We start from the raw sequence: 12,365 nt of genomic DNA, 5'->3' as shown, positions 1-12,365 counted from the left end.
ATGGCTTGTTGACAGCTGCCTTTCCACTGAGAACATTTCTGATGAGCTTTCAGGGAACAATAGATGGATCAACTAAAGGGGCAGATGCATCTCTCGAGTATTATGTCAGGTTTTTTAAGGACATGACTTTAGATATTGCTCATCTCTGTAGATATTTTTAGATGCGATGCAGATATGCTTTTATTTCCCATTTGTCCAGTTTCCTCTGTTTTTTTTTTATACACAGTGCACACCATGTTGATATATGCCCAAGATATGCCGCGTTTTGACCTAGCAGATCCTTGGGAGTCACCTTGTTGGTGCAAAAATAAAATTTTATCCCTGTCAAACGGTGCTATCTTTGGCATTTTTGTAGATCCAATTAAAGAAATTGGAACAAATGATGTGTTTTTCTGCTAGCAACAAAGTGCCTGTAGATACAATTTAAAATGCTTTTGTTTGTTTGTTTTTTTTTGCTAAGATGTCTTTCTGAAGCAACAGAAAGAAGACTAAAGACCCCTAAAATGTATACTGGTATCTTTTTATTGATTGATTTGACAAATTTGAGGGGTGCAGGCGGTTGTATATTCCTCTTTTCTTATTTTCCCTTATACAAGTAAGATATAAGAAAAAGATATTTCAGCTCCTGCCACACCAAGAGATCAATATAGCGCCACCCTTTACTCAGAGGGGAGACGTAGACAATTTAATGCGGATTTGTTTCTAGATAATTAAACTGTTCTCGTGTTAACTGAGCCCCGAAGAAAAACCTTGCTCAGTTCACCAAAAACAATTGAGCTGGTCTTGTGAGTGTATGCAGACATTTGTGTAAGAGCGCGCACACTTGCACATATCTGCTCGCGCACAGGCACGCTCAACAGAAATACACTAGACATCAAAAGAAAAAGAAATAGGCTTTCGCTGAATAAAACCATCACTCGGTAATGGCTGTAATAAGACGATAAACACTACAGGAACTATCTTCAAGGACTGCCATATCTCTCTGCCCTTATTTCTGTTTTGCAACTTCCTTCAGTGTGCACTCTGAAGAAGAAAAAAAGAAAAGGCTCAGAGCTTTTTTTTTTTTCCTTTTTCATAAGGGGGTATTTTTAATTCTAAAGCGAGGGATTGGTCACACTTCGTCTCATTAGCATCAGCAGCTGTATAAACCCCGCCACTGCAGAATTTTGAGCTGTTGAAGGCGAGGCAACAAGCGTATCTGACTGGCTGCGCGCAAGGAGCAAGCAACTTTCACTTTCAGCACACTTCAGTTCATAAAAGCGGGAGCTGTATGGAGAGCTCGCTCCAGAGGTGAACTGCTCTCTCCTGCACACAATGAGGCTGCTTACCGAGAGGAAGATTACTACGAAGATGATAGGGGGCAAATTTAAAACTTATTGGCACCGGTGGATTTTAATATTCTCAATCCATCAATTTTTATTTGCCTCGTGGGTTCGGTCCGAGGGAAATACTATCAGATATCAGACCAATGAGGAGAACGCACCAGGTACGGTCATCGGAAACCTTGCCAAGGACATGTCCTTGAGTCTGTCTCATTCCTCCAAGAGCAATTTCAGGATGATGAAACAATTCAACGATTCATTCATCAGGGTGAGAGAAAGCGACGGGGAACTCACTGTCGGAGAACGAGTTGACAGGGAGAGAATCTGCAGACATTCTCTACAGTGTCTGATTACTTTTGACGTGGTTAATTTCTCAAAAGATCGCTACAAATTGATTCACGTTGAGGTGGAAATAAAGGACATCAATGACAACTCTCCGGAGTTTCCAAGCAAGGAGTCTATAGTGGAAATCTCAGAGAATGCAGCTGTTGGGTCCCGCATCCCTTTAGACCCGGCTGTGGACGCTGATGTCGGGTCAAACTACATCCAAAGCTATCAAATTTCCGTAAACAGTCATTTTACCATTGATGTGCTCCTGAGAGCGGATGGGGTTAAATATGCGGAATTGGTACTAATGAAAGAGCTAGACAGGGAGACTCAATCATCATACACTGTAGAGCTGGTCGCCACAGACGGAGGAAATCCGTACCGATCGGGGTCAACAAAGATAACTATAAAAGTGACCGACTTTAATGACAACAGTCCAGTTTTCGACCAAAATAGTTTCTCAGTCAGTTTGCCAGAGGACGCGCCTGTCGGCACTGTTATACTGGACTTAAACGCAGTTGATGCTGATGAGGGCTTAAACGGAGAGGTCGTTTACGGGTTCGGAAAACAGGTTTCTCATGAGATCCGACAACTTTTCCAAGTGGATAACAAATCAGGTCGCCTCACTCTCAGGGGCCCCGTGGATTTTGAGGACAAAAGCACCTATGAGCTAGACGTGCAGGCGACTGATCTGGGACCCAACCCCACCCCCTCCGTGTGCAAAATCATAATTCACGTCACCGACGTTAATGACAATGCCCCAGAAATCAGCATCACCCCTATGACCTCCATTACAACTGGCATTGCATACATCAGCGAGGCGGCAGACAAGGACAGTCTGGTGGCGCTCATCAGCACCATGGACAGAGACTCTGGAGTTAACAGCCAAGTCTACTGCACGTTATACGGCCACGACCATTTCAAACTCCGACAGGCGTACGAGGACAGCTACATGATAGTTACAGCAGTAGCCCTAGACAGAGAGCGGATTAGTGAGTATAACTTGACAGTCATGGCTGAGGATTTCGGGTCACCCCCACTGAGAAAAATCACTCAGTACACCATAAGACTCACGGACGAGAATGACAACGCCCCTCACTTCGCTAAAGCTGTCTATGAAGTTTCAGTGGTAGAAAACAACGCTCCGGGTGCTTACATCACCACAGTTGAGGCCACCGACGCGGATCTGGGCAACAATGGGAAAATTACTTACAGGCTTGTGGAGAGCGTTATCATGGGATCCCCAGTGAACACATTTGTGTCTCTTAACTCAGTGTCTGGCTCTATATATGCACTCAGAAGCTTTAATTACGAAGTTATGAAACAGCTAGATGTACACATTCAAGCAAGTGATGGGGGGTCACCACAGCTTCAGAGCAGAGCTGTCATCAGATTAAAAATAGTTGATCAGAATGACAACCAGCCTTCTATCATAGAGCCCCCCCTTTACAAAGGATCTGCTGAAGTTTTCCTGCCTAAAGATGCACCTGCAGGTTATGTGGTAACCCAGATAAAGGCAACAGATGCTGATGAAGGCATAAATGCACAGCTGTCCTATAAAATCACCGAGGGGGGACACCTGGGTTTCTCTATCAACAAAGACACAGGCAAGGTGCATGTGAGTCGACAGCTGACGTATGATATCGCAGACAATGTCAAAGTCACAGTGTCAGTCGCTGACAATGGATCCCCCGCACTTACCTCCACAGCTACAATACATTTCAGTTTCGTAGAAGGTGCTCTACCAAGTTTACCTTCCTCAGCTCAAAATGGCAATGAGGAGCCCTTTGAATGGGACATGTCCGTAGCCATAATCATTGTCCTGGCAGGCAGTTGCTCTGTTCTCCTGGTGGCTATCATTCTCATCACAACCATTTGCAGCCGCCGGAAAAAGGAGACAGGGGATGGGGGAAGTGATGATAAAGAAGAAATTCCAAATGTGGAGAAAGTTGAAAGTGGACACATTGATTCATTAAATCAAAACCACAAAGGCAAAGTGTTTGATGCCCATCCATTTCCAGAGAATCCTCCATTGGCCAGCAGCAACACAATGGAGACAGGCTGCGAGGATGGCAGACAGACAGCAGGGATGTTTGATTCAAACAACAGGGTTATGGAGGGTAAATTAAAGGTATGTCCATTTAAAAGGTAATCTAATTTGTTTTCTTGTTTTGTTTTCTTTTGTTTTCTTTGTATTTAGACTCAAAATCTCCATGAATGTGTTTAAATCTCTGCAGGGATATTCTACACTACCAGGATATGGGAAAGAAACTGTCAGGCCGATAACAATATGGAAGGGCAATTCATTCACAACAATCTCAGCAAGAGATCCCCACATCAGCGGCAAGGACAGTGGAAAAGGAGACAGTGACTTCAATGACAGCGATTCTGATATAAGTGGAGATGTGCACAAAAAAGAGTCACCCCCAACGAACAGTAAGTGAAACATATATCTAGAGAGAAAATAAGTCAAATAACAGCATATGAGAGCAGTTTCTTGAGGTACAAAGAAAAAAAAGGAGATTATGTGGTTTATAACTGGATATAATAAAAACATAACCTCTCTACCACTTCACTGGTAACATTTTGACTGATTTAACTGTACACTGGATGCATTGTGACGAATCATTTGGACTTGAGCTGAGATCTTTCATTTATCAAACACACTCAACTAGGTGAGCCAGCAACTGTATTCATATCACATCCTGACAGCACCACTGTTTTTCACAGGTCTCTGGGCATGTACGAATGAGTGCAAAGTGCTGGGACACTCGGACCGATGCTGGAGCCCTTCAGCTACAAGACCAAACACGAGCCTGGCCTGCGGTCCCCATCTGTCAACATTTTCCAAAACAGCTTCACTTCCCAGGGACACCAGAAGGGAAAACTACTACCCACCTCACATGCCCAAAACCAGCGGTCTTCAGAGTGTGTATGAAAAAGTTCAACACCAGGAATTTGATTACATTCTCGTTGGTCCACCGACACCAGCGAGAATACAGGAAACAGACGAAATTTCCATCCCAGAGTATACAAAAACTTAAGAAAGCTTAAATGACAGATCAAACAGTCACTAAGGGAGATTTTTTTTTCCTCTGTGCTGTCTCTATACTGTATAATACTTCTTAATCTTAATAGACTCTATGTTGGATTGTTGCAGTGTTTTGTAGTAAGTCATGTGTCTTTTGACTCATATAAGACTGTTCATTGTATCATGTGTAATATGCAAGATTTTTTTACATTATTAATAATATATTTTTCATAATGATTCAATGTAAAAAGGAATTTTATTATGAATTTTTAAAAGCATGTGTTAATATTTAAGGGGCATGACCTGTGGACATTTAGGCTGAGAAGGGCCTTTCTGCTGTGGAAAACAATCAACGTGAAAGATTACCATGTTTGTGGTAGATTTTATCACATTGTTGCACAAATAAACAGTTTCAATTTAATAAAGAGAAGTTGTTTTTTGTTTTATTTTTTTTGTTCAGTACTATTAAAAAAATCCTGGGCTTGTAGGGCCTAGCTGTAATCTTACAGGCAGAGTACAACCTTTTGTCCTATTCACAAAGCATACAGAATAACCTCAATTAGCCAACTGAATGCATTTAATTTCCCTTAAAGGCTTATAGGCTGCAATAAATAAAATGAGGTTCTCCAACCATCACAGCAAAATTGATGACAAGCACAAGCCAATGTCACTGTCTTGTCATTGTACACAATATACTTACTGTGCTGCCTCAATTAGCATGCAAATAATGCATTGCCAGTCAAATGTACTTACAGTCACTCGGGGAATTAAAAAAGCAACACCCCCATTATTCAGGTTGTTTTTTTAAAAATAAAAGTGTTATATAACAAACAATATTTGTTTTTGTGTAGATATTGTCAACTATTGTAAAGAACACAGTGATTTATCATTGTTTCTAAAGTAATAAGAGTATTTTTTCTATTCCGTGAGCGCATTATTTTAATGGTCAAATATTCCCCTCACCTTTTGTGATTGCCCCTCAGCTTATGTGGTTTTAAAACTGTGATTTTATCTTTTTCTAAGAAACAGCAGCACTTTACATTTAAATCTCTTTTCATGCAATTTTCTTTAAGCTGTGATAAAGACTACATCACCGCAAAATGTCCTTTCTCCTCTAGTCAGATGAAACAATTCATAATTCAGCAAAGGTTCTGTCTATGTGTGTGCGTGCATGAATGTGTACATTACTTCCAGTCTGTGTGCTCTTGTATCATCTCGTAATATAAAGACTTACAAAGAGCATGAAAGCTTCTCTATCCAAGTTTTACTAGAATTATAGTGCATTACTTTAATCTGGAATCTCTAACAGCCAAGCAAATGCAGAAAATCGGCAGCAAACACATACAAGAACACAGAACGGTGAGAAAAGGGGAGAAATTAAAGCTAAGACATTGTTCGGATATAAATTTCATCATTTCCATCCTGGGTGGTCTCTTCCAAAATGGCAATATGTCAGTGAATCGTTTGATGATTATAATATATTCATAGCATCTAAAAATAATTCTGCTATTTAGGAAGCAATAAATCATCAATGTGTTCTTGTTATGGCCAGTGTAATCACCAGATTTCAACTCAAATGAGCACACAAAGGAATTCTGATGCAACTGTGGTGTCACACAGTGTACCAACACCCGACTGAGTGACTTTAAGGCATTTTTCCCTCCTTTAATCTGTCCCTCATCTGTAGCTGTCGTGACAGGTTATATATTCTTTTCCAAACAATCACTGACTCAAAGGTCACATAACATCCCTTTGACCAACAATTGCATCCCTGTCCATAAAACACGGCACCAGTCCGTCTGTCGTGAACTCAGAGCTGCTTAAGCCTTGTTTTAGCTTGATACCACAGGGTGGCCACCTTGCTTTGAGCAATATGGAAATACAGGTAACATTCAGATGAAGAATTTTGCTCAAGTGAAGTAAATTAACTCTACGTCATTCACACCTAAGGGCTAGAAAAAACTCTTCTGGTGGACAAACCTATTCTCGGAGGAGAAGCAAGCAGAGAACGGTTCATACAAGACACAATAAGAGAGATTATGGAAAAAGTGCAAAATACAACTTGTGGATCTTGGTGTTTTGAGCACTGCAGGCCTCCGGTAAGGAAACCTTATTAGCTTTTTATTAGAAATAGAACTGACATCTGTGACATGTTAATAAAGCTGTCGACTCAGGAAAACCTAAAGCTTTCCAGGGATGTTTCTCTTGTCCTGGCTCAGTGTGTGTGTCACTTCTTACTTTGCTTACTCTGAACTTTCAGGGACAAAGCACCTGCAGCACACCAACCTCTGCTACACTCAGCCGTCCCCTGAGATTTGGAGCCGTGGTTGTCATTGTTGGTGCAGTTTTAATGTTGTGTGCATCCGTGGCTACTCTCTATCTGCAGAAGGGGAGCGATAAAAATGTAAGCGTTGAAAAAAAGGTAGTTATTGCATTGCCCCTTCAATAACAAATATCTGTGAGTGAATGTGACAGGGATGCTTTTGGTGAGGAGCACGCCGCGAGTACTTTTCAGAATCCTTTAATGATGGAAATTTAAATGGGCATGGTTGTTTTCAGCTCTGTGATATGTATATTAATCTCTTGGAAGCGCCGTCAACAACCATCACAATTCGGACTGTAAAAATGCATCTTTAATTTTGTTTGCAACACATAGAAACTACATAAATTGATCCTGGAATTCATTTCCATCTTATAAGAAATAGTGTAATGTTTATTTGTGTACTAATGAGCTCACCTGTAGGGCAAACATCCCCATCAAGGTCTGTAACAGCATCTCCTGTGGTGCTTTACTCAAATTCTCAGTGTGGTAAAACTACAGAGGATTTTGTGACTGATGACTGTGCTGGGGAATAACACAAGCAACGTGAAGCTTGTTTTCTATCTCTCGTGTTCGCTACTGTGTCATTTACATAACTCGACTAATCAGTCATTTTAACATCCCACTTTGAATGCTGCCAGGTTTATAATGTTCATTACAGTATGAACATCAACGGGGAGGTGAGGGAGGGCTCCATGGAAATTGATTCTGACAACAATCTTGAGAGATTTAAAACCGGGAGTGGAGCTGAGGAAGCTGTGGAAATTCATGACTTTCAAATTGTGAGTAAGTTTGTCCTTGTTCTCGCTTCCCAAGGTAGCTCAGCTGAGACCTTCTGTGTGCTTAGCAAAGTCGCAAAGCCTTGAGTGTAAACATGGCATCTCTGTGATTTGGTGCAGGGAGTGACTGGAATCCGCTTCTTTGGAGGAGACAAGTGCTATATAAAATCCCAAATCAAAGCCAAACTTCCTCCCATGGGAGCTCACGACAAAGAGATGGTGATGTTTGACCTGGTACGTGCAAACTACTTGATACAGACCGTTGTATATTGAAAAGAAAAAAAAGGAGAGAGATTACAGCTTAAATTTCTTTTTCCTTCTAAGTAATTCAAGGACATTGTCTGTCTTTTTTTCGCCCTCTGTCAGACAGATGAATTAATGCCAGTGAGCTTTGATGAGGAGTTCCTTATTTGGGTTGCAGCAGAGCAGCCGCTGAAGGACACCAGGTTTCTGAGCAAGAAAATTCTGGATCTTTGTGGGGAGCTTCCCATTTACTGGCTCAGACCGACATATCTAAAAGGTTTCCTTCTGTTCTGTTTAGTTGCTGTACACAGCATCATAATCTAGGAAGACTGGCCTTCGATCAATCTGCATGTTGCTCATTGCTTATTAAAACCTTAGTTATGTTTGCCCTGCTTATCTGCTGACACACTTGTAAAATTTACAGTCTTGTCTTAGAAGTTGGAAAAGCACTCGAACATCTTGAACATACACCACATTCAGAGCCCAACACCAAAAAAAGACTCGCAGAGTCTTGTATTAAAAAAGAATGATCTTGAAATATGCAAGACTGCTTGATATCACTGCTGCTAATTTAATTATTCAAGACATCTGAGACAGCTCCAGCTATGTAGGATTGAGCTCTGAGGACATGTATGGCTTCCTGTGTATGTTGACCCAATACTCTTGCCTCTTGCGACTGCTCTAACAGATGGGGAGAGGAAAAAGAGAGACACGCATCGAGCCAAGCGGCAGTTTAACATGGAGGAGGTTGAGGCAGCTGCCGAGGAGGGGGACCTGGTGAGTCACGCAGAGAATGACACCTCCAGAGTTGTGGAAGAAGAGGAGGAGGGGGCGCAGTCAGCTGTGGGGTCAGCAGACAACCCCGAAAACCCCTATCAAGTGAGTCTCTTCATCCACAGTGCTGTTTATGGTAAACAAGTCTCAAGAGTTGGTGAATTTTTGATCAAGAAGCTTATATAGAGCCTTGAAGCAACCCTTTAAGGCTCATTATGAATTTACGTCACTCTGTTTTGTCAACACTTTAATAGAGGACTACATCAGGACTCTGAAGATGGCAGCCTTGTTAAATGTATTTTCACACTGATAGAAGTTCAAGGCGTGGAAATGTGTTTAAGTGGTTCCTGTATTTCTGCTGGCTGTAGGAGGTACATACTTACTGCTGCTGTTGTTAAGGTGTCATACTGGCAGCTGTAATTACAGGTCACTTGGGTAATATCTGCCGTTCCAACTTGATGAACTTATGAACTGAAGTGAAAACTCCCACCGGTTATAAAAATTCATGCTGCCTTCAAGAACTGCAGTCACATACTTGAGAGGATGAGAAGTTCTTCAAAACATTTGAATTGCAAATGAATATTAAAAAAATATATATATATATATTTTTTTTTCTTAAACACGATTGCTATTAAAAATCAACATTGGTTCCTTTAAATGCAGCGCAGCAGAGGGGCCGGAGAGGAAAGCGCCCTGACCTTTGACACCATGTTAGACCACCAGGGGATCTGCTGCTCCGAATGCCAACGCAGCTACACTCACTGCCAGAAAGTGTGTGAGCCTCTGCGGGGCTACTGGCCTTGGCCTTACAACTACAGAGGGTGCCAGGTAGCTTGTCGAGTCATCATGCCTTGTCGCTGGTGGGTGGCACGCATTTTTGGAGTTGTGTAAAAGAACACACAACATATGTGAGCAAATGTGTGTGCACATGTGTGCTTTGCAGCTCAGCTTCTTTTTCAGATCTGCACACAAATATCAGATTTCTCTTTTTATTAGCATCTACCAGAAAGCTATGCCTGCTAGCGTGATATGCAAAGTGTTTCAATGTGACCATTTTTATTGTAGCATATATACCATCACCAGCCACTTTATTAGGTACACCTTACTAGTACATGGTTGACCCTTCTTTTGCCCTCAGAGGTGCCTTAATTCTTCATGGCATAGATTCCTAAAATATTTTTGGTCATATTGACATGACAACATCATACAGTTTGTGCAGATTTGTTGGCTGCACATCCGTGATCCCTTCTGTTACACCACATCCCAAAGTTGCTCTATTGCATTGAGATTTGGTAACTGTGGAGACCATTTGAGTAAACGTACTGTTCAGTTAAAAAAAAAAAAGAAAACATATTGAGATGATTTTGACCTTGCGACATTGGGTGTTATACTATTGGAAGCAGCTATTAAAAGATAAAGAAAGATAAAGATAAAGAGATTGGCATTTAAAGACCAGGTAGGCTCTGGTCTTTAATTGATCAGTTAAGCTCATTTGATACTACAGGGCCCAAAGTGTGTGAAAAAAACATCCCCCACACCATTACATCACCAGCAGCAACAGCCTGAACCATTGATTCAAGGCAATATAGATCCATGCTTTCATGTGTGCTTACACCTGACCCTATGATCCGAATGTATCAGCAGAAACAGAGACTCAGGTTGTGCATTTTCACCCAGAGAATTGATGCTCACTGGACATTTTCGCTTTTAAAAAAAAAATCCCTTCTCTGTAAATCCTAAAGATGATTGTGTAGGAAATTCCCAGTAGATCAACAGTTCCAGCCAACCTGTAACCAGCAACCATACCACATTCAAAGTCACTGCTCAGTTTAAACTTCATCAGGTCATCTTGACCATTGTTGCCATACTATTGGCTGATTAGAAATTTTCTTTAGGACAAAGCAGCTGAATGCATGTACCTAAGTGGCCAATGATCGTATACTATACATGACAAGTTTTTCATCTTGATAGGAATGCTACATTTTTTTTTAGATACAATTATTCGGAAATGCATACATGTAATGTTCTTATTTGCAGATGCGGATTCAGAAATCAGTGCATTCATTTTTGTATCGTGTCATGGCCAGGCTTAATGCACTGTACTGTGTTTGGAAGGCACTGGACTGAATCCAAAGGCTCAGCAGATCATGTACCTTTTCTGACAGGCTTCAATAAATTCTAATTACAGTATATGCTGGCTTTGATGTAGATGCTTTTTGTGTCACATGTTGTTACCATGGTTCCACTGCATGTTTTCCTGATAAAACTGAAGTGACAGCAATGGTTGCCATAACTTCCATTCACAGCTCAGAATCAGTTTGAGGGCAATACAATTTGTGCACACTGACATCTGCATTGATGTGAACTAATGTGAGATGAGTGTCATGGCAATGATGGAAAATGTTTCCATAAAAGTGACATTTTTTCTTTATTAAATATTTTTTTTCTATGAAAAAAGGCAGAATGCAAAGCTTCCAGAAAACATGATCACAGAAACTGTTTTTTTAGTACCTCTTTCTGGGACTTGTGGTGTAGTATCCTATTCCGAATACCTCAAAAATCAAAAGAAATGAGATTAGTATCTCTAAAGCCATATACCCACTTTCTAAATAATTGAGAGGAGCCATGTTGTGATCAAGACGATTTCACAGAGGTTGATCCAGGCACATCAAATTACAACAGATGTGAAATTACACCATATCTGCCACTAAAGCTGCATTGAAACTCAGAAGCGGTGTGCGGAAACAACACAAAGAGATGCTTGTCTTTTTGCTTGGAGATTTTTTTCCTTCTTTTTGGTTTTCATGGGGGTAGAGGTGCTTATCACATCTGCAGTGCTGATAAGACGGCCTCTGTGCTTCCGTAGGCAATATAATATTAATCCCTCTCCCACGTCTACAGATACACTTAAAGGAAGGTGACAAGCATGACATATCCAGGACCTCCTGATGGCTCGTGCTCTGGAGTGCAGCCGCTAAAAGAGCCCCAACTACCCTCAAGTGATGTAAATTTGCAGGGGGAGTCCAATTTCCATCACAGTGCTGTCACTGCCATGGTCATTAAACTAAATCATCCCGCTGTGTGTCACACAGCTCCCATTTTAAAGTCCCCTCAATAATGGAGTTATACTTGGACTGCAGATTGCTGCACAACAGTAATGTCTGACCTGACGGCAGCTGTAAGACTATCCTGCACATTATTTCATCCTTCGAAATCACAGGCAGACAGCACATACGGGTGTAAAAGACACCTTGAAATTATTAATCAAAGGAGGAACCTTTTTGTGTACTGTTTCCACCTGCTATAGTTCAATGCGGCAATAGATAATACGTATAGGCTTTCTACAGACAGAGGTACAGCAGGCGATGTGCATGGTATTTTTGTCATTTTCCACTGGTTTCACTCAGAATGTGTTGATACTGTAGCTCAATAAAAAGCTAGACAAATAGAAATGACAACCAAAGAAAACACACACACACATATATATATATATATATATATATATATATATATATATATATATATATATACATATATATGTATGTATCACACACACACACACACATATA

At 41.0% G+C, this 12,365-nt stretch overlaps 2 protein-coding genes across 3 annotated transcripts; both read left to right on the top strand.

Annotated features, from left to right (window-relative positions):
- Positions 1-1,174: 1,174 nt before the first annotated feature.
- Positions 1,175-5,095, top strand: pcdh8.2 (protocadherin 8, tandem duplication 2). Of its 2 annotated transcripts, XM_004557829.2 has the most exons (3): positions 1,175-3,780; positions 3,887-4,085; positions 4,380-5,095. In XM_004557829.2, exons 1-3 carry the CDS (start codon positions 1,315-1,317, stop codon positions 4,691-4,693), a joined length of 2,979 nt encoding a protein of 992 aa, XP_004557886.1. In that variant the 5' UTR covers positions 1,175-1,314; the 3' UTR covers positions 4,694-5,095. The 2 variants fall into 2 exon arrangements, with proteins under 2 accessions (XP_004557886.1, XP_076731070.1); XM_076874955.1 differs by lacking the exon at positions 4,380-5,095 and having other exon boundaries at positions 1,175-3,797; positions 3,887-4,066.
- A 2,594-nt stretch (positions 5,096-7,689) lies between these two features.
- On the top strand, positions 7,690-10,907 carry cnmd (chondromodulin). The gene is made up of 5 exons (XM_004557906.2): positions 7,690-7,782; positions 7,900-8,013; positions 8,146-8,299; positions 8,711-8,901; positions 9,460-10,907. The coding sequence occupies exons 1-5, from the start codon at positions 7,696-7,698 to the stop codon at positions 9,685-9,687; spliced, it is 774 nt and encodes a 257-aa protein (XP_004557963.2). The 5' UTR covers positions 7,690-7,695; the 3' UTR covers positions 9,688-10,907.
- Positions 10,908-12,365: the final 1,458 nt, after the last annotated feature.

The sequence above is a fragment of the Maylandia zebra genome, linkage group LG16, assembly GCF_041146795.1.
Source record: "Maylandia zebra isolate NMK-2024a linkage group LG16, Mzebra_GT3a, whole genome shotgun sequence".
Taxonomy (NCBI): Eukaryota; Metazoa; Chordata; class Actinopteri; order Cichliformes; family Cichlidae; genus Maylandia; species Maylandia zebra.
Note: the sequence above shows the minus strand (reverse complement) of the source record. Positions and strands in the feature narration are given on the sequence as shown.